Source organism: Syngnathus typhle, linkage group LG2 (assembly GCF_033458585.1).
Source record: "Syngnathus typhle isolate RoL2023-S1 ecotype Sweden linkage group LG2, RoL_Styp_1.0, whole genome shotgun sequence".
NCBI classification, from domain to species: domain Eukaryota; kingdom Metazoa; phylum Chordata; class Actinopteri; order Syngnathiformes; family Syngnathidae; genus Syngnathus; species Syngnathus typhle.
In genome coordinates, this window is record NC_083739.1 from 22,792,410 (window position 1) to 22,819,692 (window position 27,283).

The following is a 27,283-nucleotide window of genomic DNA, read 5'->3' on the forward strand; positions in this document are numbered from 1 at the left end:
ATCTGATTCAGCGTTACTGTTGTAGAACTGACGACAGACACAGCTCCATGATTTCTTTCTGTCCTGTGGCTAAAGGGGAGCTGAAAAACAATTCATAAATGTTTTAGACTCAAACAAAATGTCAGAGGCGTAACTGGCTAAACGCAGGCTTGGGAGCCCTGGTCCGACTGCAGCCATATTCTGCCTAGTTTCCATGTCTCCCTGCCGCAACACTCCCGATTCTAATGTTAATCAGTTGTGTTGGAGTAGTGTTAGGATACGGATTTTAGCTATTGATCTGACTCCAAATTGTGATCAACACTTAACACAAAAATTGCTATGTTCTAATCCACACACTGGCGCACCTAACAATTTTGCGAGTTCGTTCTGTCAAAGAGAAGACCAGTAGATCAATCAGACCGAATTTACCAATTGTTTAATCTTGACAAAGCAAGCTAATACAGGCGCCTGGGTCTTGGGTCCTTAACACAAAAACTCGTGTGCCTTCGTGACCAGAAAAGACGACACATTCTTCCGGGTTGCCCAGTTTTAAAGAAACACAATATGAATATTCAAACATGCAAAAGATTGTGTGGTGATTGGTCGATGGTCTGTGGTCATCTCCTCGTTTGGGTTTTCCCCTGCTCAGCACAGGTGTCTGGACCACAAAGACGAGTTGTTTTTCGCGTTCCCATCGGCCTTGAGATATGCTCCCTTTCTGGACCTCCTGTTCCACAATACTTTGAAGAAAACAAATTCATGTAGCCTGCACATTCCTTTCCACTTATTAAGCAACCACACTACTACTAGAAATTATATTGATATGGTTATATGTGTCTAACAGAGCCTTAATCAAATGTGTTTGCAAACTGCCGAAAGTACATTTCCCTTTAGTAGGGAGACTGAAAATAATACTGGAACAGGCAGGGTTCCCTACTCGGGACAACCTTCTGCTTGACACTGCCTAGAGTCTAGGCAAGCAGGAGGCTCAAAGCTACTTGTCCTGTTATACCTTGACTGTGGATCTCATAATGGGATTATCTATTCTCAGTGCGCCACGCAGTGAGTCCAAATGCAATACAGAGTAGCCGGTCACCATGAAATAGGTGAGAGGTAGCGCTAAGGAATTGTATTCTCCCTAAATCAGAAAATGGAGCTGTAGAGCAGTCATGCACCCTCAGGTGAGTTGAATCGAGGAAAGGATCTAAAAAAAATTCACACATGCAGCTGCTTTGTTGTCTTTTAGCTGGATGCGGAGGCAAACGGCGGTCAGGCGTCATTTCGTGACAATGACGACAGTGATTCAGGTTAGTTCCTTACAAGAATACACAGACATCTGAAACCCTTAAAAATGCTCGGTTACAAATTGTACTGATCCCGGAAATTGGGTCAATTTGACCCAAGCACTATACTATATGTTTATTCCCTTTGATGGGAATAAGAAAAACTGAGTTAAAACTTTGCAAATGTCTGTCACCTTTAGCAACATTTAGCAAGACGAATGAAACAACACTTTGGCTAAGAGTAGCAAGCCCACAGCAGTCAATGAGTTATAGGCTTTTGCGTGATGAAAAAGAAAAAGCGAGTCGTGAATCATGTTTTTTTTTGTTTGTTTCCCTCAAATGTTACCAACAAAAGTGTGTCACAATAAATGCACATCTTACAATTACGTTTTCTAAACAACAGAAAGCAGTCAGGAGGAGCCACCACCAACTAACTGGAATGAACTGTCCATCATAGATCGACTGGGCCTCAACAGGTCTCAGCCTGGCATCCACAAAATATAAATTTTACACTGTATATTAAATATGAGTGTGTTCATTGAACTTCTGTTTTCTTGACAGTGTTGAGATGTCAGAGACCGATTTGGAAGTAAGTCAATTTATTTCTATAGCTTCAGAGATTGTAATAACAGGTGAGTTACTAAAACTTCAACATCAGGCCCTAATTTGACGGTTTTTACTTAACATATGGACACGAGTTGCCGCATACTTTGTCTAAAAAAAAACACACGGTTATTAATTCTGTTTCTTTTCATGGTCATCCGCACAGAGGCAGTTCACTCAGATTGCCTTGGCCTTCCGATGTGACCAATACACCTTGAAGCAGAGGCTCCAGGCAGAAGAGCATGCTCGCAACCTGGCCGAGGAGAATGTCCTACTGGAGCTTTCCAGAGGCAGAGAGACGCTGGAGGTACACAGTGCAGTAATACAGTAATACCAGTGACACAATGTGAAGGAAATGCAAGCAGGTGGTGGGATGTACAGCGGAGTACCATAAAGTGTTTGTTTATGGTGTTTTATAGGCATTAAAAGGTTTGTGTCTGGACAGTAAACGTAGTAAAATCGTGCAGAAGTTGGAGTTGTCGCTGGACATCCTCACTGGCACCGTTGAACGCATCTCCAACACGGCCGAGGTGCTTGGAGCAGTACACCAGGTAAACGGATGGAATTGAACACTGTTCACTCGCTCAGAATACTGTCAGCAGTCATAGATGTAATGTTAAGAGTGTAAAACCTGAACCAGTGAGCGTATTACGTTTGCTGGCTGCTGTGTCTAACAGGAGGCTCGTGTGAGTCGCGCAGTGGAGCTCATGGTGGCTCATGTGGAGAACGTCAAGAGGCGACTGGAGCGACATGAGACGGAGCTGGAGGAGGCCAAGAAAATGATCCAGCAGCAGAATTTCCGAAGGAGCATCGACGAGACTGGAGGTCCTCTTAATATATCATCATTTCCTTAAAGTTTTGTTTGGTTGTGTGATTTAACCCGATTTGTTTCACCACTATAGATGTGGACGAAAGTGACAACTGGAAGAAAAACTTTCTGCAGGTAACGGGTCTGGTTTTCAGTGGCAAGATGGCTGCCACTGCTTGCATTCACCCCTATGCTCTTGGCTAGAATGGCAGTCGTCGCAGAATCAGTGTGTCACTGATTCCAAGTGACATCGAGGTGAGGCTTCTCTAGTGACCCCTCCATCCCACTGATCCCAACATGTATATGATTAGACAACTTGGTAACGAACCACCAATAATCAACAATTTTGTAAAAATACTCCAAAGTATTTTTCCGGTATATGTGCTTCAACCTGACTTAGATTTCCATAGAACTGCTTCAGTGTGCTTCAAGGCAACTGCTTCTTTCCCACACACACATCTGGGTGTGGTGAAATTTGTCCTCTGCATTTAACCCATCCCCGTGTGATTTTGATCCATCCCCTGAGGGAGAGGGGAGCAGTGAGCAGCAGCGGCGCCGCGCTCGGGAATTATTTGGTGATCTAACCCCCCAATTCCAACCCTTAATGCTGAGTGCCAAGCAGGGAGGCAATGGGTCCCATTTTAATAGTCTTTGGTATGACCTGGCCAGGGTTTGAACCCACAACCTTCCAGTCTTAGGGCAGACACTCTACCCCTAGGCCACTGAGCAAACCACCTGGGTTGTGGTCCAATTAGGTCCCAATAATATCAATTGTTGGAGCGTTTGTAGCTGTTTCATTACATGATGTCATCATGTGCATGTCTGCAGAGCTTCTAGAAAAGTTTTAGTTAGAAAGGTTTACGCACCTCTCTGAATCATTTAGGTAAAACATTTTGACTGGTGTTCAAATGTGGTTGTGAGCAAACAAACAGAAAACAATTCAAGCTCAAGACTAAACCTGCTAAAAAAAACAATGTACCCAACTTTGAATATCTCCATCCCACATGATGGTCATTGTTGCAGCCAAGCCATTTCTCCCCATAATTTTCCGATCAAAATTAGTACACACCGCACATATTCCTCCATCTTCAACAGTAAAAATTAGTTTTCATTTGTGAAGATTTAATAATGAGCCTTATACGTGTGTGTATGTGTGCGTGTGTGAATCAAACCTTTCAAAATAAATTATTAGATTTATTGTAGCCTTGCTTTTTGCCATCTAATTATTATGCATTAACCAATGTCTTAATAAAATAAATCATTGTTTCTCTGTGCGTAGGCTATATGGTTCATTCATGGGCCACATTTTACATGATGTCTTATCAGAAACGATTTGTTTGCATGTCAGCCTCTCAAGAAGGCAAAGCGAGATTCCAAGAAACGGCGCACTCGTGGAGAAGCTGACCCGGGCAGTAAGTTGTTTTCTGCTTGCCCGTCTCCCTGCTTGAGCTCGGCATCCAGCTGCAGCGGCATCAACAAGGACGACAACAACTTGATGGATGACAGGTGCTCCACCCCTCCTTTCCTCTTCTTCCTCATCTCCATTTCTTATTTATTCCTTGTTCTTCTTCCATTATCTTTTCTACATCTTGAAGCCCACTTGATCCAGATGAAGTATCTGCCCATGTGCCTCACTCAGAGCCACCTCCCCATCCGTCTCCCATCCCAGAAGGTCTTGTCTCATGTAAAGGTGGAAAGGTGCCACACAAAAGGTTGTTTATTCTGCACAATAGAAATTGACTGTAAAATGATGACCACTTGCAATCTGTAAATTAATATAAATATTCTGCCTTGATTAAGGTGGTTTATTTAATCCTCCTGGTTTGTTATTGGATGAAAATGTTTATTGATGACTAGTATTTATAACCGCTTTACAATTTCTGTTGGCTTTTACAAAGGGAACTTTAACTTATTGCAGACTTTCTTTATGTTAGTCGAAGCTGAGATTCGTGTCGATGTGTATTTATAATCTGTAAAACCTGTAGCCGCTCGCCAGAGACAAAGATGCTTGGATTTATGATTGTCACATTTAGAGGGGAAAAAAAGCACACACAGTTTTGATGAGCGTTATATATAAATTTGATTTGATTCAACAAAGATTGCACATCTCCATTGTCGTACGTCTTCCCATGTCCGTGGTCTAATTTCACAGACAGCTAAGTCTTTGGTGTACAAATGTTTGTTTTTATACTAAACTGTTGAATGTGCTTCCAACAATGGTCTTTCAGTTGCATGCCGGACACAACGAAGCAAAGGCACAAGAGCAAATCTTCAATGGCAAAGAAAAAGACTGCCGACAAGGAGAAGAAAAGGTCAAACGTCTGCCAAAGGATTTCTGTGTAAGACTCCATTTTTGTTGAATTGTAAATTCTAACAGAAGATTTTACTCAATGATGATGTCGTCTTCAGAGAGGGCTCGCCGTCCAGGCAGCGCCCACTGGCTCGCCATCGCTCCCTGATGTTCTGCGTCTTTTTGCTTCTTTCCTTCATCACTTGGATTTTTTTCTTTGTGTAAGAATGCTAAAAGTAACATAGTATGGGAAATATACTTTGAAATGCCCATATATATTGGTAAAATGGTGCCTGCCTCCCATTACAATCTGTGTGAAATTAAACAGCAAAAAAGTCAATCTTTTGTGAGCTGCCTATTGCTAAAATTGTGTCTGTGAGTGGGCGGTGGCTGAATTGTGTAAATTTACGCGTTTTGCCTTATGAAGGTCACAGCCTTATCTTCAATTTTGCAAACAATTCAAAACTCAAGTATTCTCTTATTAACACGTTGCTTTGTAGTTTCTTTAAAGGTAACCAAAGGTGTAAAAAGTCCACAGAGTGAAGTTGCAAATTCTTTACTATAAATATAGAAAAACAAAAATACAATCACCTGGTTAGTAAGAACATTCTGCAAGAACAACAAGCATCAAAGCACCATTAAAGTCATCAGTGAGGAAAAATTCATCTTTCAATTCAAGGTACTCTATGTTAAATTTTAACAATGTTACACACAACCGGTAGGTTGACATCGAATCTTTAGTAGTCTAAGTTAAGAGCAACGACCTTCAAATAGTTTATAAATAGACACTAGGCATTAGGAATGCTTGGTGAACTTTTTTGTGCAAAATGTATGAGTTCTGCATTAAACATTGTGAGCTCCAAACTGGAGAAGAATCTACTAAAAAGCATTTGAAAATAAATAGCTGACTTTAAATTATAAAGGAGGGAGAGGTATGCTCATCCGTTTGCTGAATGCAGTATAATCTCAAAGGTCCAAATACTTAATAAATACAGACTTAAATATGAATGATAGAAAGGGGCAGGATAGATCAAACTAAGACTAAAATTCTACACCTGGCTCACAATTTCATGGTCCTCTGCTACAAACCACTGGACTGGGGTCCCATCTGCAGCTCTTTGGAGAACCAAATTACCTGTGCCCTGGGAGAAAAAAACAAAAGGATAGAAACACAATCAGTGTAAGTGTACAGCAGAAACATCAGTATGCGGTGTGTAATGACATCAATGCGGAGAAAGATGGTGACGAGGGGGCATTTATTATCTAACTGCAGAGGGTAGCAGCTGGGGCACAACAGAATTGGCCCCCGTGCACACACACAGAGTACTACATACGGGCTCCAGTTGAAATGCGTAGTATTTTATTTTATTTTTTTAAATATACCAGGATGAATCACTTCATTAAACATTGAAAACAATTCAAAAATTAACTGAGACAATATGGTTGCACAAGTGTGCACATCCTCTTAAAAGGAAATGAGGCCGGCCCGTGATCAATATAAAGTATTAACATTCAAAGTCATAATTTGTTAAAAAAGTCATAATTTCATGAAGTTCCCATTTAGTTTCGACACATTTATATTACTGGTCAGCCCGCATGTGTGTGTAAATTATGAAAATAATATCTATTAGTGGTGGCAAAACAGTAAAAATCCAGCCACACTTTGAGTAGAAGCACCTGTGGCAAAGTTTTAGTTTCTGCGCCAGGATTTGCCACGTCTGGCTTTCTTTGATAATGTCATATATGCATCATATTATTGTAGAGTAGTGTATCATGACAAATTTGATTCTTTTTTGAAGACGACGGGTAAAAAAAATAGATGTCATAGTTATTACTTATTTGTTCATTCAATTTTGAAATCTATTAAAAAAAATCCCAGTTCATTCTTAAACGAGCTCACTATTGCACATTTACTAAGTGCATGTCTCAGTCAGCTGGATGACAATGTACCAACCTGATCAAACGGAGGCATGTGCAGTAAAGTGGGGCTCTTCATTCCAAGGGGACTTTGCAGCTCTTCACAGCCCGGCACTGAGCTGTGGCTCTGACTGCGCTGGTGCCACGACTTGAGCTCCTCTGACACCGCCTCCCTGGGCATGATGCAGAGGCCGTAGCTGGCGTACTCTTTCAGCGAAGGCGTCCGCACAACCCTTGTGTAAGGGGGTGGGAGCTTGGGCACCTTCCTGGTAGAAGCTGTGCCCTCCTGCCAAGGTCTTTGCTGAGGGTTCCATTGGCTCACGAGTGGGGAGGACACCAAGCGCTTGCCTGAGTCCTGAGGGGAGAGGGGCTGCGTGTTCCCGCAACCAGGCAGCTCCTTCTTGAAGTGGAAGCCATACGGTGGAGGGCAGAGCTTGGGGATCTCCGTGGGCGCGTCCTGACCTACCACGTAAGAGGAGGCAGAGTGCTCGGAGCTGCTGTCCTCCGAGCTAGACTGGTATGGCCGCAGGGGGGAGGACTCTGGGGAAAGCACCAGGAAGTCTGTGGCACAGCGTCGCTGTGGCAGACGGGATCTCACTCTGAGGGACTCCGAGCTGAGGCACTCTTTGTCAGCAGACGGCTTACTTTTTGGAAATCTGGGGAGACATCATGAACACTTGTAAACGGCATAGTGTCAGTAAATTTCCCCGATTCATTTGTCAGCGGCCTGGACACACGTCCGTCACGGCTTATAAACGAGCTTATAAAGTTTTCTTGTTTATCCTCTGTTTTTGTGCAGTGCATGTTTTGTGGAGCGTACCTGAAGGACTGAGAGTATTGTCGGCGCACGTGCAGCTCTGGTGTGGAGGGGGCGCTGGCGGCGTGGTTGTGCCGCAGCGCAGAGTTCTTAATGAACTGTGAGAGAGGAATTCTGCTGGCGTCGGACGAAACTTGCGCTCCCGCTGTACTGCTGGGTGCAGATGACAAAAGAGGATTTTAAAAATATGGAATCAGGAAGGTCACAGAAGCTTGATTCCTACACAGGTCGAAATTCAAAAGTCCCACCTGGAGTTGCTGCCGTCAGCAGGCAGAGGTTTTGCAGCCTTGTGATAAGGCTGGTCCAGACTGGACTCCTTCCAGGGAGAATTCTGGATGGGAGAGGGCTCGTACTCCACAACGGGGGTCTGCAGGTTGGGTACTGTAGCAGAGACAGGGCCGAGGGAGTCCAGGTCTGTGCATGGATACTAGTCAGCATATGGTGCCAGTTGCATTTAGTAAAGAGTCATGCACTGTCGTCACTTGTGACATCATCATATCAGGCTAAACCTCAGCATACCTCAATAAACCTCACTTCAGCCAACATCAAAGGATGAACGTTTTTTTTTTTTAACCCTTTTCTTTGGACTTTTGTATGTGTCTTGTGCTGCTACTACTTTTACTTTGAAGGGATTAACCTTCCTGTTTTTGTGCCATTTCCCCTGTCTTAATAGGTTGCTCATTCGATTTCTTTTTTTGAACCAACGACTTTTGCTTTGGATATTCTGTGACTTGTGTGGTGTATTTGAGTTCTTAATTCTGTCACTAAGAATGAAATTTGTCTTTGATTACCTTCATCCAGGGCCACCACATCAGACAGCGAGCTGTCATCAGACATATTCAAATCTGCATACAAAAAAAGTTCAAGTTGAAGCTAGTGCAGTACCACGTGTGGTCTGAGGGTGGCAGATATGTCCCTCACCTTTGCCTTTAGCGGAGGTGTTGCCAATGCATGGTGAGTTGCACTCGCTCCTTATCCTACACTGGAAAACGGCCTCCTGCAGCTCGCGCACCTTCTTCCCCTCGCGCTTGCACTGCTGCACGCGGCTTTTCTTCTGAGGCTTGCTGAGCTTCTCTTCCAGCGAGAGTTTGCGCACCGCCTCATAGATCTGCCGCTGGAGAGCCAGTTCCGTCTCAAGGCCGTGCAACTCTGAGTCCTACGACCAAGTGAGAGATACGCACGACAGGTGCATCTCAACAAATCTGAATATTGTATAGAAATGTATTTCAGTTGTTCATCCTTCCAGTTGCTCAGTTGTAGCCTTTTAGATTGATTGCGGCAACATTAGCTAGCGCTTGAGCTGCAAACCACTTTGAAGCTGAGAGCTAGTGAGCTGTTTATAGAGTAGCTGCGTGGTCAGAATACAAAGCACTTCACTGCATGTATGTTCCATACCTCTTTCTCCAGATAGATTAAACCTTCGTCTAACTTGAAGGATGCCCCGATCCTCCTTCTGACTTGCGGCGGGTTCTCATCGGGCATGAGAGGATAATCTGAGGGCAGTGTACCAGTCAGCTCCTGTGGAGGGAAAAACAAGTTTCATTTCTTCTAAAACAGACCTTGAATGTGATTGTTAGTACGCACAGGCATTTGATATGTATAAATTCATTGACAAAACATTTACCATTATTCCCAACAATGACTCTGTGGCACAGTGGTGAGCTGTGAGAAGTCATCAGGTGTGCGGGAGTTAAATGACCATTTACTAATTACAAATATATCTTTGTTTAGCAATTTCTATCATCGACATACAAACCAATTAAAACAAGTGAAAGGTCATCCATTAGATTGTCTAAAATACAATAAACCATGTCGTCATTCATAAAACATGTCTTAAGACGTTTGATGTCCACCTGATGGTCCGTAAAGGTGCTTTGCTACTTGAGTGCATCAATATTGATGTTGTGCATGTGAAGACAAAGTGTATGTCTCTCGTATCTAGTCCTCTTAGGAGTCCCACACAGTCCAAGGCCCTCTGACACACATTACTGAAACGTTCTCACTGCTGCTTTGGTTAAGATACTTGCAGGCTGTTGAAGGAGGTGAACTACTATCGAGCAAGAGCTGTCGTAATGAAACATTTCAGTCGTGTACGTGATAGAGTTTCAGTCGTGAATGTGAGAGTTAATCCTGAATTAGGTCCCCGTGGGCCTCTCAGAGTCACTCCTGCTATCATAGAGACGCTTGCAATCAGTCTCATCATCACTGAGGTATTACTCACGGCCTCTCGAATGCACAGCTTCCTCAGCTCCAGCAGGCAGAGCTCCAGACGGCCCTCCAGAGACTGCTGCTTGAGTTGGAGGGCTTTGGTGTGCGTGCTTGATTCCTTGACTGGCGACGTGGGGCTTTCTGGACCTGCTCGGCAAGCAAACGGCATCAAGGCCTGTGGCACGCGGCAAATTTCATGCAGTAGAAGCTCGAAAGGCAAAGGCGGGGTTCTCACCACAGTGCAATATAATCCCGCTGTCGGAGTCACTGATCTCCTCTTTGCTCTCAATGGCTGTCATCTTGATTTAGGAACTCTGTGACAAATTATGGTTACAAATATTTCACTTTGACGAAGCACATTAGTACAACCTTATTATACTTTGTAATAGACATGTTGTAGGCCAACTCATCAGCATACCTTTGGAATACCTTAGAGGAAAAGACGATATTAAAGGAAAATTGGAAAAAGGAATTACAATCGACTCCCACCGGCGATAATTCCAAGATGTTCTTTTTTCCTCACAACGTGGCTTCGTTCATGCTGGCCTTCTGCTTTACTTGACAAAAGTGAGTGGAGAGTGTCTTTTCACACAACAATCCAGGCAGCCCCCTCTACCATCTTTCTCCCTCCCACGCTACATCACAAAAGAGGCACACCCCCACAGGGTGACTCGGCACATGTGCGGGGTTAATCTTCATGGTGGTGCCATGGCGACGGCACACGGCCGACCGAAGGAGCGTGTCGCCATGAGGCGCAGTTGCAGGGGTGTTTCAAAAGTTTCAGACCTCAAAAAGGAAAGCAGATGGCTGCAGAAAGGAGCCCCAACTCCCACCCCACCCTTCTCATGCTCTGCACCTGTTCTCCCCGCGCACCCCTCCCTTGGCCTCCTATTCAACCAGTGTCCACCAAACCCCCTGGGGAGCTTTGAAGTGGAAGAATGTCTCGATGCTGGGCCTGTCCACGCCGCATCACGTCACAATGAAGGGTCCAGTGACACCTTCACAAACAGGCGAGCACTAGTCACGATTACGGCCGGCCCACTCTCTTGTTCTTTAGGAGCCCTGCTCCGAACCAATCTCTGACAACAAACAAGACACAGCGGTGATGAGATAACAACAACAGCAACAGCAAAAGGAGGAAAACAATGACAATTAGAACTGCCAGCAGCAATGAATGGAATGGGGCCTTGCAACCGTGTTTTCGTTCCAGTGACCAAACTTTGATGCCATGCTCCGCCCACATTTAATGAATCTTACAATTTGGCATCACCCATCTGTCTAGGATACCTGCTTTGGACTGTGGCTCATTTGGATGGGTCCCCTAGTAGTTGTTTTGGTGTTTCAAACGGGATGATGGGGAGGTGCATCAGTGGGATTCGGTCAATGTGACACCGACAACAAATGCTAAAGTAGGCAGACTCGAAGACAACGACCATGTATCCCATCAATTGATACTGACATTTTCCGATATATACACTTATACACTGACTTGAAGTACCTTGGCAATAAGTGGAATATGTTCATCTTTGATTAATTGACAAACTGATTAGTATCGAAATGATCATTATGAGATGTAAAATAGTTGCTGCATTTCGACTGAAACCACGTAAAACTGTAAACTGTGTTCTGCCCACTAAAACAAGTGACTCGGCTCTAGGTCGACGTGCAAAATATAACATAGAAGAAAACAAGACTCATCCCCCAGAAAGAGAGCGTCTTTCTCCTCTATTTTAGGTCAATTCATTTAGTCTGCATCTCACATGCTTGCTAGTGTGCCCTTGAAAAGGCTGATCACAAGGGATGGCATTACAGGAAATAACATGATTAACGGATGTGCTTTGCTCGCCCCTTCCTTGTGATAGTATCATGACAGCAAAACTGGAAGTAAACAGCAGAGATGCAAACAGAGGCATATGCTTCCTCTTCTGTGTTTGGAGATGGCTATCCAGGCCCTTTCCTGTCGGGATCAGGAAGACAGAGCACATGTAGTAGGATATGATTGTGTATTCCATATACGGGCCCGGACCATTCAACATGGCAAGTCATGTGCACTGAGAAGCAGCCGCTAGCACAATGAGGCACAGGCAGCCTAACTCAGTAAAACAACAGTACAACAAAAGGCCTTGTGTCCACGCAGCGGCTTCAATATCCTGCTGAGGGTGCGAGATGTGCTGACAACACAGGCAGGAATCCAGCTCGGGAGGAAAAGTAATGTGGGACTTACCCACTTGCACCCCATAACTCTTTCTGTGGTTATGTTTGGAATGAGTGGGTGGATGTTGGGGAGAGGGGTGGGACCGACTTATTTGGAGCTGACATGTTGCTACATTTTATAGTATCGTTGAGGCACTCGCTGCTTTTAGAGCCTTCCTGTCAGTACAGACGACATGCATTTCAATGTCTCTTCAACACATGCCTTTAGATGCATACCCATTAAGCACTGACAATTGCTTTCAATGCAACAAGGTAGGGGAATGTTACAATTTACAGTTAAATTGTCAGCTTTCTGCTATTCAAAAGTGATATTACAATGTGTCGGGAAGTGTGGAAATTGATAAGCGCCTCGTCTTCTGTTGAGGAAAGCGGCATTTTCAAGGTAGAATGCAAAAATGACTTCACATTGTTATCGAACTTTGAAGGAGGGGCAATGAGAAAGCGTCTTGCCTGGTTTTGTTCCTGCCACCATTCTGTGCCCTTCCTTGGCTGAGTGGAGCAGTGGAAAGTTCTACCCCAAGTTGCCAACAGGTGATCACGAGTAAATCCGATCAGACACGATGTCTTATATAATGTGAAGTCATAGCATCAACAACTGGCCAATTTATTTACTATCTATATCAGGAATGAAGAAGTGACGCACCCAGTTTTTAAATAAACTTTTAGTTTTTTTACAACCCCCCAAATTTTTCAAAAAAAGAAAAAAAAAATGAATTGGGGAGACATAAAATGGAAAAAAAATATATGACCATTATGAGTGAGTTGATTTTTGTGAAAAGAAAAAGTATAAAAAGAGTTCTTACAGTTTATGCTGGTTTCTTGTTCAGCAGTTTTATGCTGTCCTTGAATGGTAATTTTATATGAGAGAACAGTATGCACTGTGACCCCCCCCCCCCCTTTTCTTTCCAAAAGGTCATATGAAGCAAAAAGCTCGTATGAGATCACAGAAAGAGAATATGCATCGGAATTGTCTCAAGACTGATAATGATGATCGTCACACCCATCCTCACAGCCCACTCGATCGTGATTACATTCACGGAAGGGAGTGTTTATAGGGAGAGATTATAAATGGGAATTCACTGTCTCCCAAATTTCCCCCACCACCCTTTCCCATGAGCTTTGGGAGTTGCAATTGCCTGGAATGCCGCCACCTCTGCACTCGTTACCACTGCGGTCGGCCCTGGAATTACCAAGTTGGACCGGCCTCAGCTCACTGAAGAGAGACAGTGAAAGATGGCTGGAATCAAGCCGAGGCCTGCTGGAAACCAGCAATTAAAATCTTTCACGGAATGCTGATGTGATGGAAGAAAACCAAATGACTTTTCAGTATGGCTAAATCCGAAGTCACACTGAACATCAATGTGGGGGAGAGAAATGGAGTTTTGTGACAAGTGCTCTGGCAATGAATGCCGAAGCCCAAAGGTTTGCTCACCACTGTACCTTTCTTTGTGTCCGCAGGTGGGAATGAGCCTGAAAAATTTTGAGTTGAATGTGTGTATATTGGTCACGTGGCATTTGTTGGTTGCCAAATATCAGTAATACTGTGTGGCTTCTACTACTAGTACTTTTTTAAAATTGTTATTTTGCATGTGACCCATGATACTGATGAATAGTGATTCTACATCGCTTCTGAATTTAGCCGGCATTTTTTGGAGATGGCCTCATCTTGGGTCATGCGCAGGACTTGTTTACAAGCGGAGACAATGCAAAAGGTAATCAGCACCACCTAAACTGAGTGCAGTCCATATGCTGAGTAGACCAAGACTCAAAGAGAAGAGATTCTCCATTGTTCTCCACTGGTAGTGGATTGTGACACCTCATCCCATTGAGACGTCCTTTCCAAAGGACCAACAGGATGCAGATGCGGCTTTTCACCAAGGGTGAAATCCTATGGCAGGTTTGGGGGTGGGGCGGGGGGGTAGGGGGTCATGCTGGGACCTGTTGTCTTAAGCACCGCAAGTCTTTCAACATGTCAACTGTGATGTTGATTCTGCACAAGTGTCACAATGGCATTTATCAGGGGAAAGACTATTTACAGTACTCATTTAGCCCACTCCAAGCGATCACATGAAATGAAAGGTCTTGAACTTTATAAGAGCAGATTTATAAAGTTTTCAACTTGCTTTTCTTAAACCTGCAGATAGTCTGTAATCATAAAGTCATGTTTACAATATTTTTGTTGCTAACATGGCAAATCTAAGGCAAATAGAACACAACACTATCCAAAAGTCTCCGTTCAAGATACACTTCATCATAGTCATCAATTGATGTATGGAAGATGGATGGATTATTCTATCAATCAATTGAATAATGTGATACAATTTGATTTTCCATTAAACTGTATTACTAAACATTTTTGTTCAAACATTTCACTGCTTATTAACCAAATATTGTTGTTTGTTCGGTATTATTGAGTGATACATAGATGGATGGATGAATGAGAGAGAGAGAGAGAGAGAGAGAGAGAGAGAGAGAGAGAGAGAGAGAGAGAGAGAGAGAGAGAGAGACTAAATGGTTACTCGGTTGTTAAAACTGTTGTTGATAAACAGTTGTTTGATGATTAATTTGCTGCCGATTAATTATGACACCTTATATCACACCCCTTTAACAATTTAGCCCACTTGTGTCAATAATGGATCTTAAATGATACTATTTGTTCAATTTAACTCACTGTATGTTTTTATTCAATCAAAGTCAAAGTCTGCTTTATTGTCAATTTCTTCACATGCCAAGACACACAAAGAAATCGTAATAACGTTTTTTGGATGGTATGTATTCAGAGTACCATTGAAATATTGAATTATGTTTGGGAGGAGTGCATTTGTCTCTTCTGTAAATCGATTTGCATATCCAGGGTTGGAACTAATGCACATTCAAAGTTAAGTAGAAAAACAAAAAAACGTGTCTAGAAATACCCCACCATACATTCATTAATTTCATTAGGCTACTTGTACGAATACTGATGTTCAGAAGAAAGTTTACTTACAGTTTGCGTTCGTCTTCACGCACTCATTGCTCGTACGCCAGCTGTGAGACTTTCTCCAAAGCGCCGGCGGTCAAATGTGAGAGAAGAGCCGCTTAGGATATCTGTTCCAGTCCACTAAATTTCTCTTTGAAGGGGGTGGAGCTCTTATAGTTTGATCCAACTAACCCATTAAAGTCACGGTTACTATTATATCCAACCAAGTTAATAGATTATGAAATATTGACAGTCTAAAAGCAACGTACTTCCCTTAGTTTTATAGAAGAACGGTGACGCGATTTATTTCATCACGGATGCGCCACCCCTCTTTGCGCTGTTCCAATGGTACAGTCTAACTTCGGACACGCTTTAGCCTTTCGACTCAGCACGCGACTTGTTGCGAAGACGCTTTGCTCGCCAGCTTTAAATTCTCCCTATTGAACTTAGTTTACAAAGATAACATTTATTGCCTCCTCTACAATTGTTGGAAGCTCCAAAAAGTCGAACAGTACACTTTAACGCTCATTCATTTGGAGTGATGATAAAGTGTGCCAGATTGTTGTCCAGTTGTGTTGAGCCAATTAAAATGATTACAATTTTAACGTTTCATTTTGTCAAGTATCAATAGACGTTTACTTGTAAGTTTACATTTATAAATGCAGCAATCTACAAATGCTGAGAAATATATTTTATTTCAGCATATTGCCTTAAACCTTTGTGTACACTGTAATCAGTAAGAACATAATTTTAAAATCGTTTTAGGCTATGAGCCAATATTGACATAGTTATTATTAGCTTGTGTAAAAACAGCTTAAACATACTGTACATCTGAAATGGGCCAATCTCACTCAGTGGCTAGGCCTTGTTTCACCAAATGTCTGAAGTGCCTTTACCATATACCCTTGGGTAATCCCAGCATGTGTGTCCTGAAAAGCCTCCTCCAGATGGTCCACTTTCTCCTCTGACTCCGTAAAGGAATGAAAAGATCAGCTCATTAAACAAAGAGTCATATCCATGTGAAAGAGAGGTGCAGGTCCACGGGGAGAAGAGATACATGCAAATCGATCGCCAAACAATTTGAATGGTGTCCAATAAAACACGAGTGAGCCTCTGTGAGCAAGACACTTTATTTTCACTGCACTCAGGGAACAGCAAATGTTGTGACGTATAGTAAACCTCTCAGTTTGTTACACTGATGTTTCTTTTGTTTCGATATATTGTCCCAAAACATCTTGAAAATGTCTCATGACAGTTTGTAGCCTACTGCTTAGCAGTTGATTTGAGTTAAGGTTAAATAACAACGTAACAGTAAAAAGCCCCACATCAAAACCACTCACTCAGCACACACAAAGACAACTGTGGAGAATACCTGAACCTGCTGTATTGAACTTGGTGTGTTTCCTGGCATGAGTGACTTATTGTTCAAAGTTGGACACAAGACACAATTTGAAAACCAGTGAATAATATGCAGTAATTACGGGGACCTCACTGCAAGAACATCTGCGTGCGTCTCAGGTTGTCCTTCACACGTACAAACTCTGGTACCTCGTTCTGGTTTTCCTTCTGCCTGATCTCCTCCTGCTCGTACTGCAAAAATTAAAAAGCAATGCAGTTTAGTTATTCTCCCACTGTAGAGCGAGACACACACAAGCACGTGCACACACACACAGACAATTTAGTGTTTTCTATGAAAACTAATATAATTGCGCAAGGGTTTTCTCATCATCCATTAGCCTTCCAACACAATTAGCAAACACAATGGTCCATTAGAACACTTGAGAGATGGTTGCTGGAAATGGGCCTATGCAGATAATGCATTAAAAAACAGACGGCTAGAATTGTCATTTACCACATTAACAATGTATAGAGTGTATTCCTGATTAGTTTAATGTTGTCCTCATTGAAAAAACTAAGATTTGATTTTGAAAATAAGGACGTTTCTAAGTGACCCCAAACTTTTCAACGGTAGTGAAGGCACACTTCAACTGTGACACACAGATTGTGGAAAAAAAATCCAGAAAAGGAAATTTGGGGATTTGTATATAATTTATTTGTAAATTGTGGTGGGAAAAAAAGTATTTGGTCTATAACTGAGGTTCAATATAATTCTTTGTACCATTAACCTTTTGGGCAGTAAGAGGTAGGGCATCACGGGGTTTGCAAACACTATTTCAATTCCCTCAATGGATCTTTCTGGGGTTGAGGTCTGGCTCGGCACTCCAGGTCCTTGAAATTTCCCTTAATTTCCCAGGTTTCGTATTTGAGATCGTTGTCAGCCAGTTTTCACAAAAACAGCCCCTAAGCACAACCTCCATTTCTACATTAGATATGGTGCTCTTTGGATGCAACTCAGCATTCTTCTTCATGCAAAACACCATGTGCTAACATCTATTTTTGTTTCATTGGCCCATATTACATTTTCCCAATCCTTTTCTGGATCATCCACATGCTCTCTGGCATAGGCCAGGACATGAACTAGCTTAAGCAGGCGGACATGTCTGGCACTGCAGGATTTGATTCTCTGTTGGCGGAGTGTGTTAACGATGGCAACCTTCGTAGCCTTCTCACCAAGCCAATATACGCGTAGACTTCTTTGTCCTAACAAGCAAGCAACTGATTAGATATCAATATGAGTAAGTTCATCAATGTTTTAAGTGATTTTCGCTTGAGTTTGCTTGCTCACAAGATATCATTATGACTTCTTATTGGAGATATGCGCAACCATGTGGCGCAATGAGGCATAATGTCTAAGTGGCATACATGTTTTCTCAGCTACTGGTTTTATTTTGGTTGCAACAATTCATTCATTCATTCATTCATTCATTAATTCATTCATTCATTTATCCATTCTATTCATTGCTATTCATTGATAGCCATCAACATGTTTCAAGAAGTCTTACTGTATGTACACTGTATGTACTGTATGTACGGTGTGTATGACATTAAACAGACTGCAGTCGTAGCATACAGTAGAAGTCATCGTAGAAGTTGCATTGGTCGATTCTTTTTAAAAACGGCAAATCATTGAAACAAGACAGCCAAAGAAGCTTTGCAACTCAGTGCCACCCATTTTTTGTTTAGGACACCCTCTTCTGACTGGGACTCGTTTGTCCTCACAATTTTGTGTGGATTGGTGAAACTATTGTTATGAGCTTTTTTTTGTTTTACTTTGCAGGGGGCACTTGGTTTCCTTGGGGGGCATTTAATAGAGGGTCTCTAAAGTCCATATTCATTTTGATTGAGATATCACATATTTACCAGACTTGTCTCCATGCCAACAATACACAGGCAGCCTGTTACTGGGTCACTCAGAGTTCTCTGCTGCAACTTTCACTTTCGCTTTTGGGGCAGTGCGCATATTGTTGACACCTTATGCGAGAATAGCATGTTCCAAGCTCACAAAAAGAAAAGTGAATGGTGAAAAGCGACATTTCAGAGAAGATTAGACTGAAATTTGCGCTTTCACACAGCTGTAGCTGTAACAGAGCGCTTTACAGAACATCACTGAAAATAACAACAATACAAGAAAACAAATAACATTAAACACTGACAAGAATTCGGTCATCCTTCATTTTCACCCCCTTTGACACACTCGACCCTAAGTGATGCAGAGAGGTTGGACCATCAGAGGCAGTCCAACCGTCCCTCTCACTGGCTACTTTTACATGGACAAAATTGATTCTATCCGATTAGAGTTCAGATTTAAATTGTGATCGGATGCGCTGTTTTCATAGGACACTATTAAAATATTGATCAGATTACAACTTGCGTGTTCATGATTCACACTTTCGATCGGAACAAATCACAAACCATTTGTATCCTCCAGATCGTACGTTTCTTTTTGCAAGTGTTGATTTTTAAGACATGAGGCCAGCTGTACATTCTTCGACATATGCTAAAACAAGGGAGACGACATCTTACGTGAATAACAGAAAGGCGTATACTGACGTCACAGACGTGCTTGTTCCGAAATGACACAATAAATGTTGTCATACGCAACAATTGGATTATCAATCGACATAAACCACCCCTCTCATACAGAATAAAATACGGATCAAAATGGGCTTGAGCCAATCAGATTATTCCGAATGGGGTGTGTACATGAAGCATTTTTATGCCAATCAGGCTTTTAATCTGAATAAATGCGGCTATAGCCACTGTATCACAAATGACTATAGTTTATTGACTATAGCTTAGCATTGACCGCACTGGCTGGCTAAGAAAATACTTTGGCTCAGACTAATATCCCATCTCTGCAACTGAGCGCAGGATATCCTCATATACAAACCGCAGAAAGTCAGAGTTGGCAACTAGGGGTGTAACGATTCATCGATATAATCCTCTACGATTTGTTGCCATCGATGCTAAACGTAAACATCGATCTATATCGACCGTTTTTTACCTCGAACATTAGACGCGACTTTATTTTGAAATCCAGTTCATTGTTGCTTGCTTCCTCTTTCCGGGAGCAGTGCGCGGCGTGTTGTGTTGTGAGCAGAGCAGGCACGTGAAAGGGGAGCCGACAACTACGCGGCTCTTGGGCTGGTGCTATGGCTAGTTTCCAAGAAGACGAGGAAATTCGCTCCCCTTTGGGCTTCAACTCATTCGTTTGGAAGCACTTTGTAATTTCCTAAATAAAGACTTTGCAGTACCTTGTTGATTTTGCGTATGGATTGTTATAAATCAGGATATTGTTCTATATCGATCGTAGAGCACTATATCGTGATGTATCGTGAATGAATCACAGCAGACTTTAAGATATCGGCAAATATCGTATCACGTTTCTTTGTATCGATATGATATCGTATCGCGACAAAACTCGCGATTTACACCCCTATTGGCAACTAATCATCCAACACAAGGACATTGAACACGGGGACCTCACACCCACAAAGCTGTGTGCGCAGCCCTCTTCTATACATCACCCCTAACTGCCCCAATATGCCTTTATTTGTGTTTTCAACATCGGGTTTCACCTTTTCTAACCCGAATATTGGTTCCTGTACGTATATTGGCAATTGTTTTTGGAAATGTTAGTTCGTCTTACGTCTCTAGCTGTTAAAGGGAGTGAATGTCTTTGTATCTTTCCTGTGAAGCAGTTCTGACCTCTTCTAGCTTCTGCTGTCTCTTGCGGAGCTCCGTCTCCAGGTCCGAGGGCCGCTGCTGAGCCATCTCCTGCTCCCTGTGCAGCTCCAGTCGTCGTTGCTCCAGCACTCGCTTCAGCTCGGGCTTCTCCTCCAGCACAAGGCCGCTGCATGCAGAGTCACAGCTCAGCACATACAAATTGGGACAATAACGAGACAAGCTTGGCTTCGCGTGTAGGTACCGCTTGTGACTGAGAAGCAGCTCCCGGTGTAAGTTCTGGTAGCTTGGCGCCTCAACAGAAGAGCCGCTGAGTTTCCGGGGCTGAGTATCACCACTGCCATCCAGTGCACACAGGCTGAGTGACGTGTCTGTGAAAGCCCAATAGGCATATATGGACCACATCCTCCACGCTTTACAATCAAAACACAGTTGATTAGCATGTTGCACATCACCGTACACTGAGCAGTCACACAAAATTTATATTCAATCGATTATCCATTTTTTAACCGATTATCCTCACGAGGGTCGTGGGCGCACTGGAGCTGACTTCGGGTTGTACGCGGGATGCATCCTGAATTGTTCGCTAGCCAATCGCATATAGACTAACAACCACCAGGGGTGCCCAAACTTTTTCACCTCACGAGCTACTTTTGAAATGACCAAGTCACAAAGATCTACTCACTAAAAAAAAAAAAATTTAAGATATATATATATATATATATATATATATATATATATATATATATATATATATATATATATATATATATATGTCATCGTGAAAAAAAAGTCCTACCCCCATTCCCTATGAGAGTGATACTTCTTACTATGGCCAGCTGCCCCACTCATTTTTATACCCTTTCTTAAGTTTAAGAGAAAAAACAGGGTTCTGACGATTGGAGGGAACTCGTGAGCTAGCGTGTTTGTGTTGTGTTGTTAGCGCCGTTGTTTGTACATGCGTCGAGTGCGAAAAAAATAAACAAAATAAAAAAAAAAGAATATCGCGCGATCGACCAATAGTGGCTTGGCGATCGACCGGTCGATGCAATCAATGTATTGGGCACCCCTGATTCACACCTCCAGGCAATTTGGAGAGGTCAATCGGCCTACCATGCTTTTTTTTTTTTAATATGGGAGGAAATATAATTTTCATCTTATCTCTTTAAGTAAAAATAAAATAGAGATACAAATAAAAATTAGAGGCTGTCACCAAGGTGTTTCTAAACTCTACTAAAAAATCTTCACTAGTCATTGAAGTCACATGAACTGACAACTCATTTGAAACAAAAACAAGTTTGTCAGTATAACCAGTATTTCAATAAAATTGAGACAACATAAATCTAATTATTCATGAAAAAGAGACAAGAATGGGTGACTTCTTGATAAATGTTATGGAAGCCCCCCCCCTCATCAATATTGATTATGGAGCACTTTATTGAGACCTGCAAATTTAACAAACATTTGTCCTGCTGAAACAATTAACTGGCTCAGTATGAACCTGTTCAACTTATGTTAATAGATTAGTACGTATGTACACCACTGATGGCATGGAAAGAAGAAAATTTAAATTTGTTTTGGAAAGAGCTCTTAATGTCTTTGCTGAGTATTTGCTGAGTGCTTTTAGGTTACTGTTTTATTATTATTTGTTAGGTTTTGTGTGTCCCTTTGTACCTTTCTGATGATGTCCATATCCACCTTTCTGTGAAAGAAGGGAAAAAAATGTTAGTCGTATAAAAATGTTAATCTTTCATTGCAAAACAATGTTTGGAGGGGCCATGTAAATGAGGTGAAAATGCCGATTGGACTGCTTTAACACTCAAAGCAAGAATGATGTAACATCTCTGTTGGACAGTGAGAAGGCTCAGCGAACGGTCTAGTGCAAGTGCAGTCGGGTTCTCAAAACTCATCTCCTGGGTTTTAGGAATTAAACAAACACCTGCCATGCAATGGATACTTCATTGGTGCTCAGATGACCGCGGTGCATTGTCAGCTCAGCGTCAGAAGCAAGTGTGGAGTGTGAGTTGGTGTGTGAGCTTAAAACGTTCCGACCACATATATGGTCAGGTTCGCCTCAACGCCTTGGGCTCTAGAACCAGTCTTCTTGAGCGGGTTGAGATCTTTACTGTTGTTTGTGCACATGCATCAAAAAGCAGTTAAGGGTGCCCAGCTCCTTTCTGGAGTCCTTAGACGAGGTGCTGAATAGCGCTCCTGTTGGGACCTCTCATGGCTGGTCTGTGAACACCTCAAAAGCCCCTGGTTGAAATGGTTGGGGAGAGGAAAGTCTGGGCTACTCTGCTTAATTTCCTGCCCCCGTGACCTGATTCCAGATGAAATGGATGGATGTTTCAGCATTAAAGGAAATCCACCATTAATGTCATGTTAGTGTTGACGTACAACACACTTATAACACTCTACAACTGAGAAATGCATTGTAGCTAGCAAATGACTGGAGCAAGAATCTAATGTAGCACTTTGACATAATAAGGCGACAGATTTAAATACACGTCAGGAATAGGAGAAAATACAAATCAAAGTCCCTTTTCCACAAAAACCTGATCCAAACGGACTAAGGGATTTGACAAGCCAATGGCAATGGACCAAAAATAGGGAGTACAATCTCACTAACCAAAAGCACAAACCAACAGATTACGACCACTCACTTTGTTTGCATTAGACTCTCCCAACTCTTCCATGGTATAGCGGGTAAAGCGTGTCTCTTTTGGTGCAGTCTTTTTTTTAGTCCATTGTGCAAAACACAAAACAAAACAATTCCACCTCCTCACATCACCTTTGTTGTCTGATTCTTCACAGCGCATTGGCGTATTGTTGTTGACGTGGAATTTAAGTGTCACCTTCCTGCTGTAGTAGACGCTCCAATCTGATTACGCCATTCAAAATGACCTCACCCCATGCGGCATAGGATGCTGGATTAGTTAAATGGCATGGACACAAATGCGGCTTAAATCCAATATAGCACAGCAATATTACTAATCCACTGCTCTGTTGTACACTTCATTAAGATGGCAAGGGACCTGAACAACTACCAGGAATAAACATATAATGTGTCCGTCCGTCTGTCCGTCCAGCCATCCATCTTGTTTACTGCTTACTAGGGGTGGCAGAGAGCCAAACATTTTCTCAGAAGGCATCAGTGAAAATCAAGCTAAACCCTAGATTGGTCCCCAGCCAATTACAGGTCATCTATGGGGAACAGACAAGCAGTCGCAATCCCAATCTCACCGTCACTGACAATAATAAGGAAGTCAGGCACTACCAGCACAACGTCAGTGACAAGTTGTAGGCTATTGCATGGTCTCCTTCATTATCTGCATCGCTTATCTTCACGAGGGTCACGGCATGCTGGATGGAGCCTATCCCGACCGACTTTGGGCTGTACACCCTGAATTGGTTGCCAGCCAATTGCAGGGCACACATAGACAACCATTCACCCGAACAGACAATTTAGAGTACCAAATTAACCTACCATGCATATCTTTAGAATGTCGAAGGAAACTGGAGTACCAAAAAGAAACACACGCAGGCACAGGGATAACATGCAAACTCCACTCATGAGGGCCGGAGCCGGAATCGAACCCCGTAACCCACTTAATGCATTAAATTATGGCAATAATATGGAAAGATTGTGTGTGTTCTTTTTTTGTAACGGTGAAAAATGACAGTAAGAGAGGAGAAATAAACACAAAAAGTCAGTGTGAAGCAACCATTCTGATATTCTAAACAGAAGAATCTCAGATGGTGTCCAGGTACTTTTGGCGAACCTTAGTGTTTTGGTGTCATGCTAGGTAGAGAGTATGGGTGGTAGTCATTTGATGATTAAGCAATTGTTCACCAAATATTAAGCCCCAGTGGCTTAATAGGCGATAAATGTGGCCCTGGAACTGATTTTAATTTGAGAGGTTTCTATTTCCCAGTTTTGTTCCATTGCCATTCGCTTGACAAGGTTCTCATGGCAGAGCTTTCTCTCTGTGGTACAGTAATCCCCCATTTATCGCGGATAATTGGTTCCAAGACCACGCGCGATAGGTGAATATCCGCGAAGTAGTGTCACCCTCTCATTTTTAACATACATCATTTTTTTGTGTATCAATAAATGTATATTAAACCATATAAGTGCATATGTTATCATTAGAACATTAACTAATCATTTCAAACCTGTAAATATTATATTAATAGTATAAATGACATACAGAAAATAATGTATAAATATAATTGTGATACGTGTGTGTGTGTGTGCGTGTAACATATGTAGATGTTGCTGTAAATATGTTCTTAGAACTTTTTTATAGCAAGATACAAGTGTACATACAGTAAATATGTTTTTATAACTTTTTTATTAGTATAATATTTTTTTATAACAAGGTACAATACTGTAAATATGTTTCTAGAACTCTTTTTATTATAACAACATTTTTGTAATAAGGTATAATTGTACGTACTGCAATTGTGTGGGCACTCCCTGCCGTCTGCTGGCGTGCGGGCAACTTTCGTGCCATAATTCCTTAATTTAGAATTTTTATTTTTAATTTTTTTCAAATTTCTGAATTTTTTCTTTTTTGGGGGAAACAATCTGTGATGTACCGAAGCCGAGATAAATGAACTGCGATGTAGCGAGGGATCATTTACAGCATATTTTATTGTTTCCAGTGAATTCATAGTAGTATGATTAACTTCAGTTTGGACTGTATTTGAATGACAATTTATCATGTTAAAATTATACTTAACAACAGCGCATGCACAGTGAATGAAGATCCTGTGAGAATGACAGTTTGGACTAGAGTGAATTCCAAATACAATTCATCTGAATTGGAAATCGGGTTGTGGCCAAATCAAAGTTACACCATCAACAAGGAATCGTGCTCCAACACGAGTGTCATATTTGATTTTGTTTTAGCGGAGCCAGAGACAGACGGTGCCCACCTTTGATATTGCGGCAGGTGTTCGCCAATGTGACTTGGAGTCCCTCAACATGATGGTGGCCTCAATGACAACCAGCAATGCAGCAATGTGTGTGCATGTCTGGCCCAGGCACATGTACAGTAAGATGCACAAATCCGCCCAGCCTTGTCCGCTATTATCCAGGATTCCACAGGGTTATTTCCAGTGCGTTCGGGCCCGAGTACCTGCATGCAAGACACCTGTAGAACTTTGGACTGTACACATATATTTAAACAATGTTCTGACTACGGAAAATTAAGTTTTGACAGGGTTGTTTGTTGAAGTTAGAGACTTCAGCACATATGCTAATTTGCTAAATCAAATTAGCTGGAAGTCATTTAGTTTTAATGACGAGTTTTACATCAAATTAAAGTGTTTAGAAACCATAGTTTATGGTACAAACAATAAATATAGGGTGATTGTTTTTTGATATTCTTGGTGTGACTGAGCCTCTTTATACATATATAAGTGCTGATTCTACTCCTGGACTTAAGTAAAACTAAATAAGCCATACTTAAAGCCATATTTAAAGGGAAGTCTGTAGTTTAAGATAGGAAATCCAACCAACCATCTGTATTGTGCTTCACAATAGTATAAGCAGTATTTATATTTCATTCTGGATGAAATGGATAAGCGCCCACTCTGTCGCCATTATGCACCAGCGAGTACGTATAGCGGTCGTGTGTCAGTGAATGAGGGCCATCTTGGGAGCTGCCTCGAATGTGCATGCTGTCCTTTATAAAATGCCAGTACAGTATAACTACCAGACTGATATATATTTTTATTTATTTACATGAGAAGGACTTAACTAGATGATGCGTTTCACAGACACCAAAACCTTTTCCGACATGGACAGGGGAGAGCATCCAATTTTTAAAAAAGATAGGCCGGCTTTATGGGTACAAGGCCAGAAAATAGACCAGAAAACTAAACAGAAGCAAATTTATAAGACGAGGAACGCCTGAACACCAGTGACCGCTGGATGGAGCTGATTGGATTACACAAGGGATCAGGCTGACGAGAATAAGTGGTAACAAAACCTACTATCAAGCAATTTCCTCGTGTGGGACTAAATGTCAAGGTGAAAGACATAAAAAAGACAACTAAATAAATAGTATAAACTAAATGTAATCTAATCATCACAGATCAACAGATCATGATACACAGATGTTCACAAACCGATGAATCTCATCCCATCCTTGCTTGTACATAACTAAGCCTTTCAAGAATGGAAACAAACAAACAAACAAACAAACAAACAAACAAACAAAGTGAAACATCAATGTTCATCGGTTTGAACATGAAATAACTCGTCTTTAATTGAATATAGGTTGAAAAAGATTTGCAAATCACTGAATTCTTATTTTATTTACTTCTACACATTATTCCAACTTTATTGAAATTCGGGTTTATATAGACTTGAAAATTTTGTTAACTTCACAAAAGGTTCAAGTACATTTTGGCGTTGTTTATTTACCCACATGAGTTGAATCAGTTGCTTCTATTTGAATCTTTTATTTTATTTTCAAAACACAAATATCTGAAGCCTACTTCTACTTATATACAGAGTGTGAATACTTTTGTCGATCTCCAAACGAGCAACCTGACGATAATGAATAACTGATGTTCCAAAAAGAGCCAAACACTTTTGATGAATACATTATAATTATCAACATCACAAGAATGATTAGATCATTGATGTATAATCATAATGTGCTAATCGACCTTAAGTAAGCATTGGGAACAAGCAAGTGATGAAGAGCGTCATACCACGACGAGCCCGGCAGCTTGGATGGATCTTTACGCACCCTTTTGTTCTAAATAGCGTCCTTTCCTGGTTATGTTGACCTCAGCAGCTTTGTGTTGTTCTGAGCGTGTCCGAAATTACGAAATTTCAGAACTAACTTAATTTCATTTCACTATCCTAATGTTGTTGCAGTATCACCATGGTTACGTGTCCGGTGGTGACGTCAGGTGACGCTAACGTCGTAAATTGACAAACCTGGGAATTTATTCCGTTTAATAGATTATTTTAACCAAATGTTGCATTCAACGATTTTAGTCAAAATGAGCCAAACGTGCTCATGGAAAACGGTGCATTTCGTACAGTACTAATAGAATACAATTTTAGCCTGGCTAACATTATTTTTTAAAACATATT

The 27,283-nt window shown here is 41.8% G+C and overlaps 3 protein-coding genes across 9 annotated transcripts; 1 reads left to right on the forward strand and 2 right to left on the reverse strand.

Annotated features, from left to right (window-relative positions):
- Nucleotides 1-83: 83 nt before the first annotated feature.
- si:ch211-163l21.11 (inositol 1,4,5-triphosphate receptor associated 2) lies at nt 84-5,304 on the forward strand. Its single transcript, XM_061268171.1, has 13 exons — nt 84-1,160; nt 1,226-1,286; nt 1,666-1,738; nt 1,824-1,851; nt 2,032-2,172; nt 2,285-2,416; nt 2,543-2,690; nt 2,768-2,808; nt 2,878-2,928; nt 4,022-4,179; nt 4,269-4,385; nt 4,902-5,012; nt 5,083-5,304. Exons 1-13 carry the CDS (start codon nt 1,149-1,151, stop codon nt 5,186-5,188), a joined length of 1,179 nt encoding a protein of 392 aa, XP_061124155.1. The 5' UTR covers nt 84-1,148; the 3' UTR covers nt 5,189-5,304.
- Nucleotides 5,305-5,503: 199 nt separating this feature from the next.
- inavaa (innate immunity activator a) lies at nt 5,504-15,247 on the reverse strand. Of its 4 annotated transcripts, none has more exons than XM_061268145.1 (10): nt 15,106-15,247; nt 10,141-10,219; nt 9,919-10,052; nt 9,093-9,215; nt 8,619-8,853; nt 8,489-8,542; nt 7,946-8,078; nt 7,701-7,850; nt 6,918-7,536; nt 5,504-6,105 (listed from the first exon to the last, which is right to left on the reverse strand). In XM_061268145.1, exons 2-10 carry the CDS (start codon nt 10,202-10,204, stop codon nt 6,013-6,015), a joined length of 1,605 nt encoding a protein of 534 aa, XP_061124129.1. In that variant the 5' UTR covers nt 10,205-10,219; nt 15,106-15,247; the 3' UTR covers nt 5,504-6,012. The 4 variants fall into 4 exon arrangements, with proteins under 4 accessions (XP_061124129.1, XP_061124121.1, XP_061124105.1 ...); XM_061268137.1 differs by having other exon boundaries at nt 7,701-7,847; nt 7,946-8,111; XM_061268121.1 differs by having other exon boundaries at nt 7,946-8,111.
- A 945-nt stretch (nt 15,248-16,192) lies between these two features.
- zgc:195245 (uncharacterized protein LOC565483 homolog) lies at nt 16,193-27,073 on the reverse strand. 4 transcript variants are annotated; one of them, XM_061271616.1, is made up of 6 exons: nt 26,931-27,073; nt 25,105-25,307; nt 21,838-21,865; nt 20,408-20,576; nt 20,188-20,332; nt 16,193-16,668 (listed from the first exon to the last, which is right to left on the reverse strand). In XM_061271616.1, the coding sequence occupies exons 2-6, from the start codon at nt 25,216-25,218 to the stop codon at nt 16,567-16,569; spliced, it is 558 nt and encodes a 185-aa protein (XP_061127600.1). In that variant the 5' UTR covers nt 25,219-25,307; nt 26,931-27,073; the 3' UTR covers nt 16,193-16,566. The 4 variants fall into 4 exon arrangements, with proteins under 4 accessions (XP_061127600.1, XP_061127602.1, XP_061127596.1 ...); XM_061271618.1 differs by having other exon boundaries at nt 20,408-20,534; nt 26,893-27,073; XM_061271612.1 differs by having other exon boundaries at nt 26,893-27,073.
- Between the last annotated feature and the right edge of the window lie 210 nt (nt 27,074-27,283).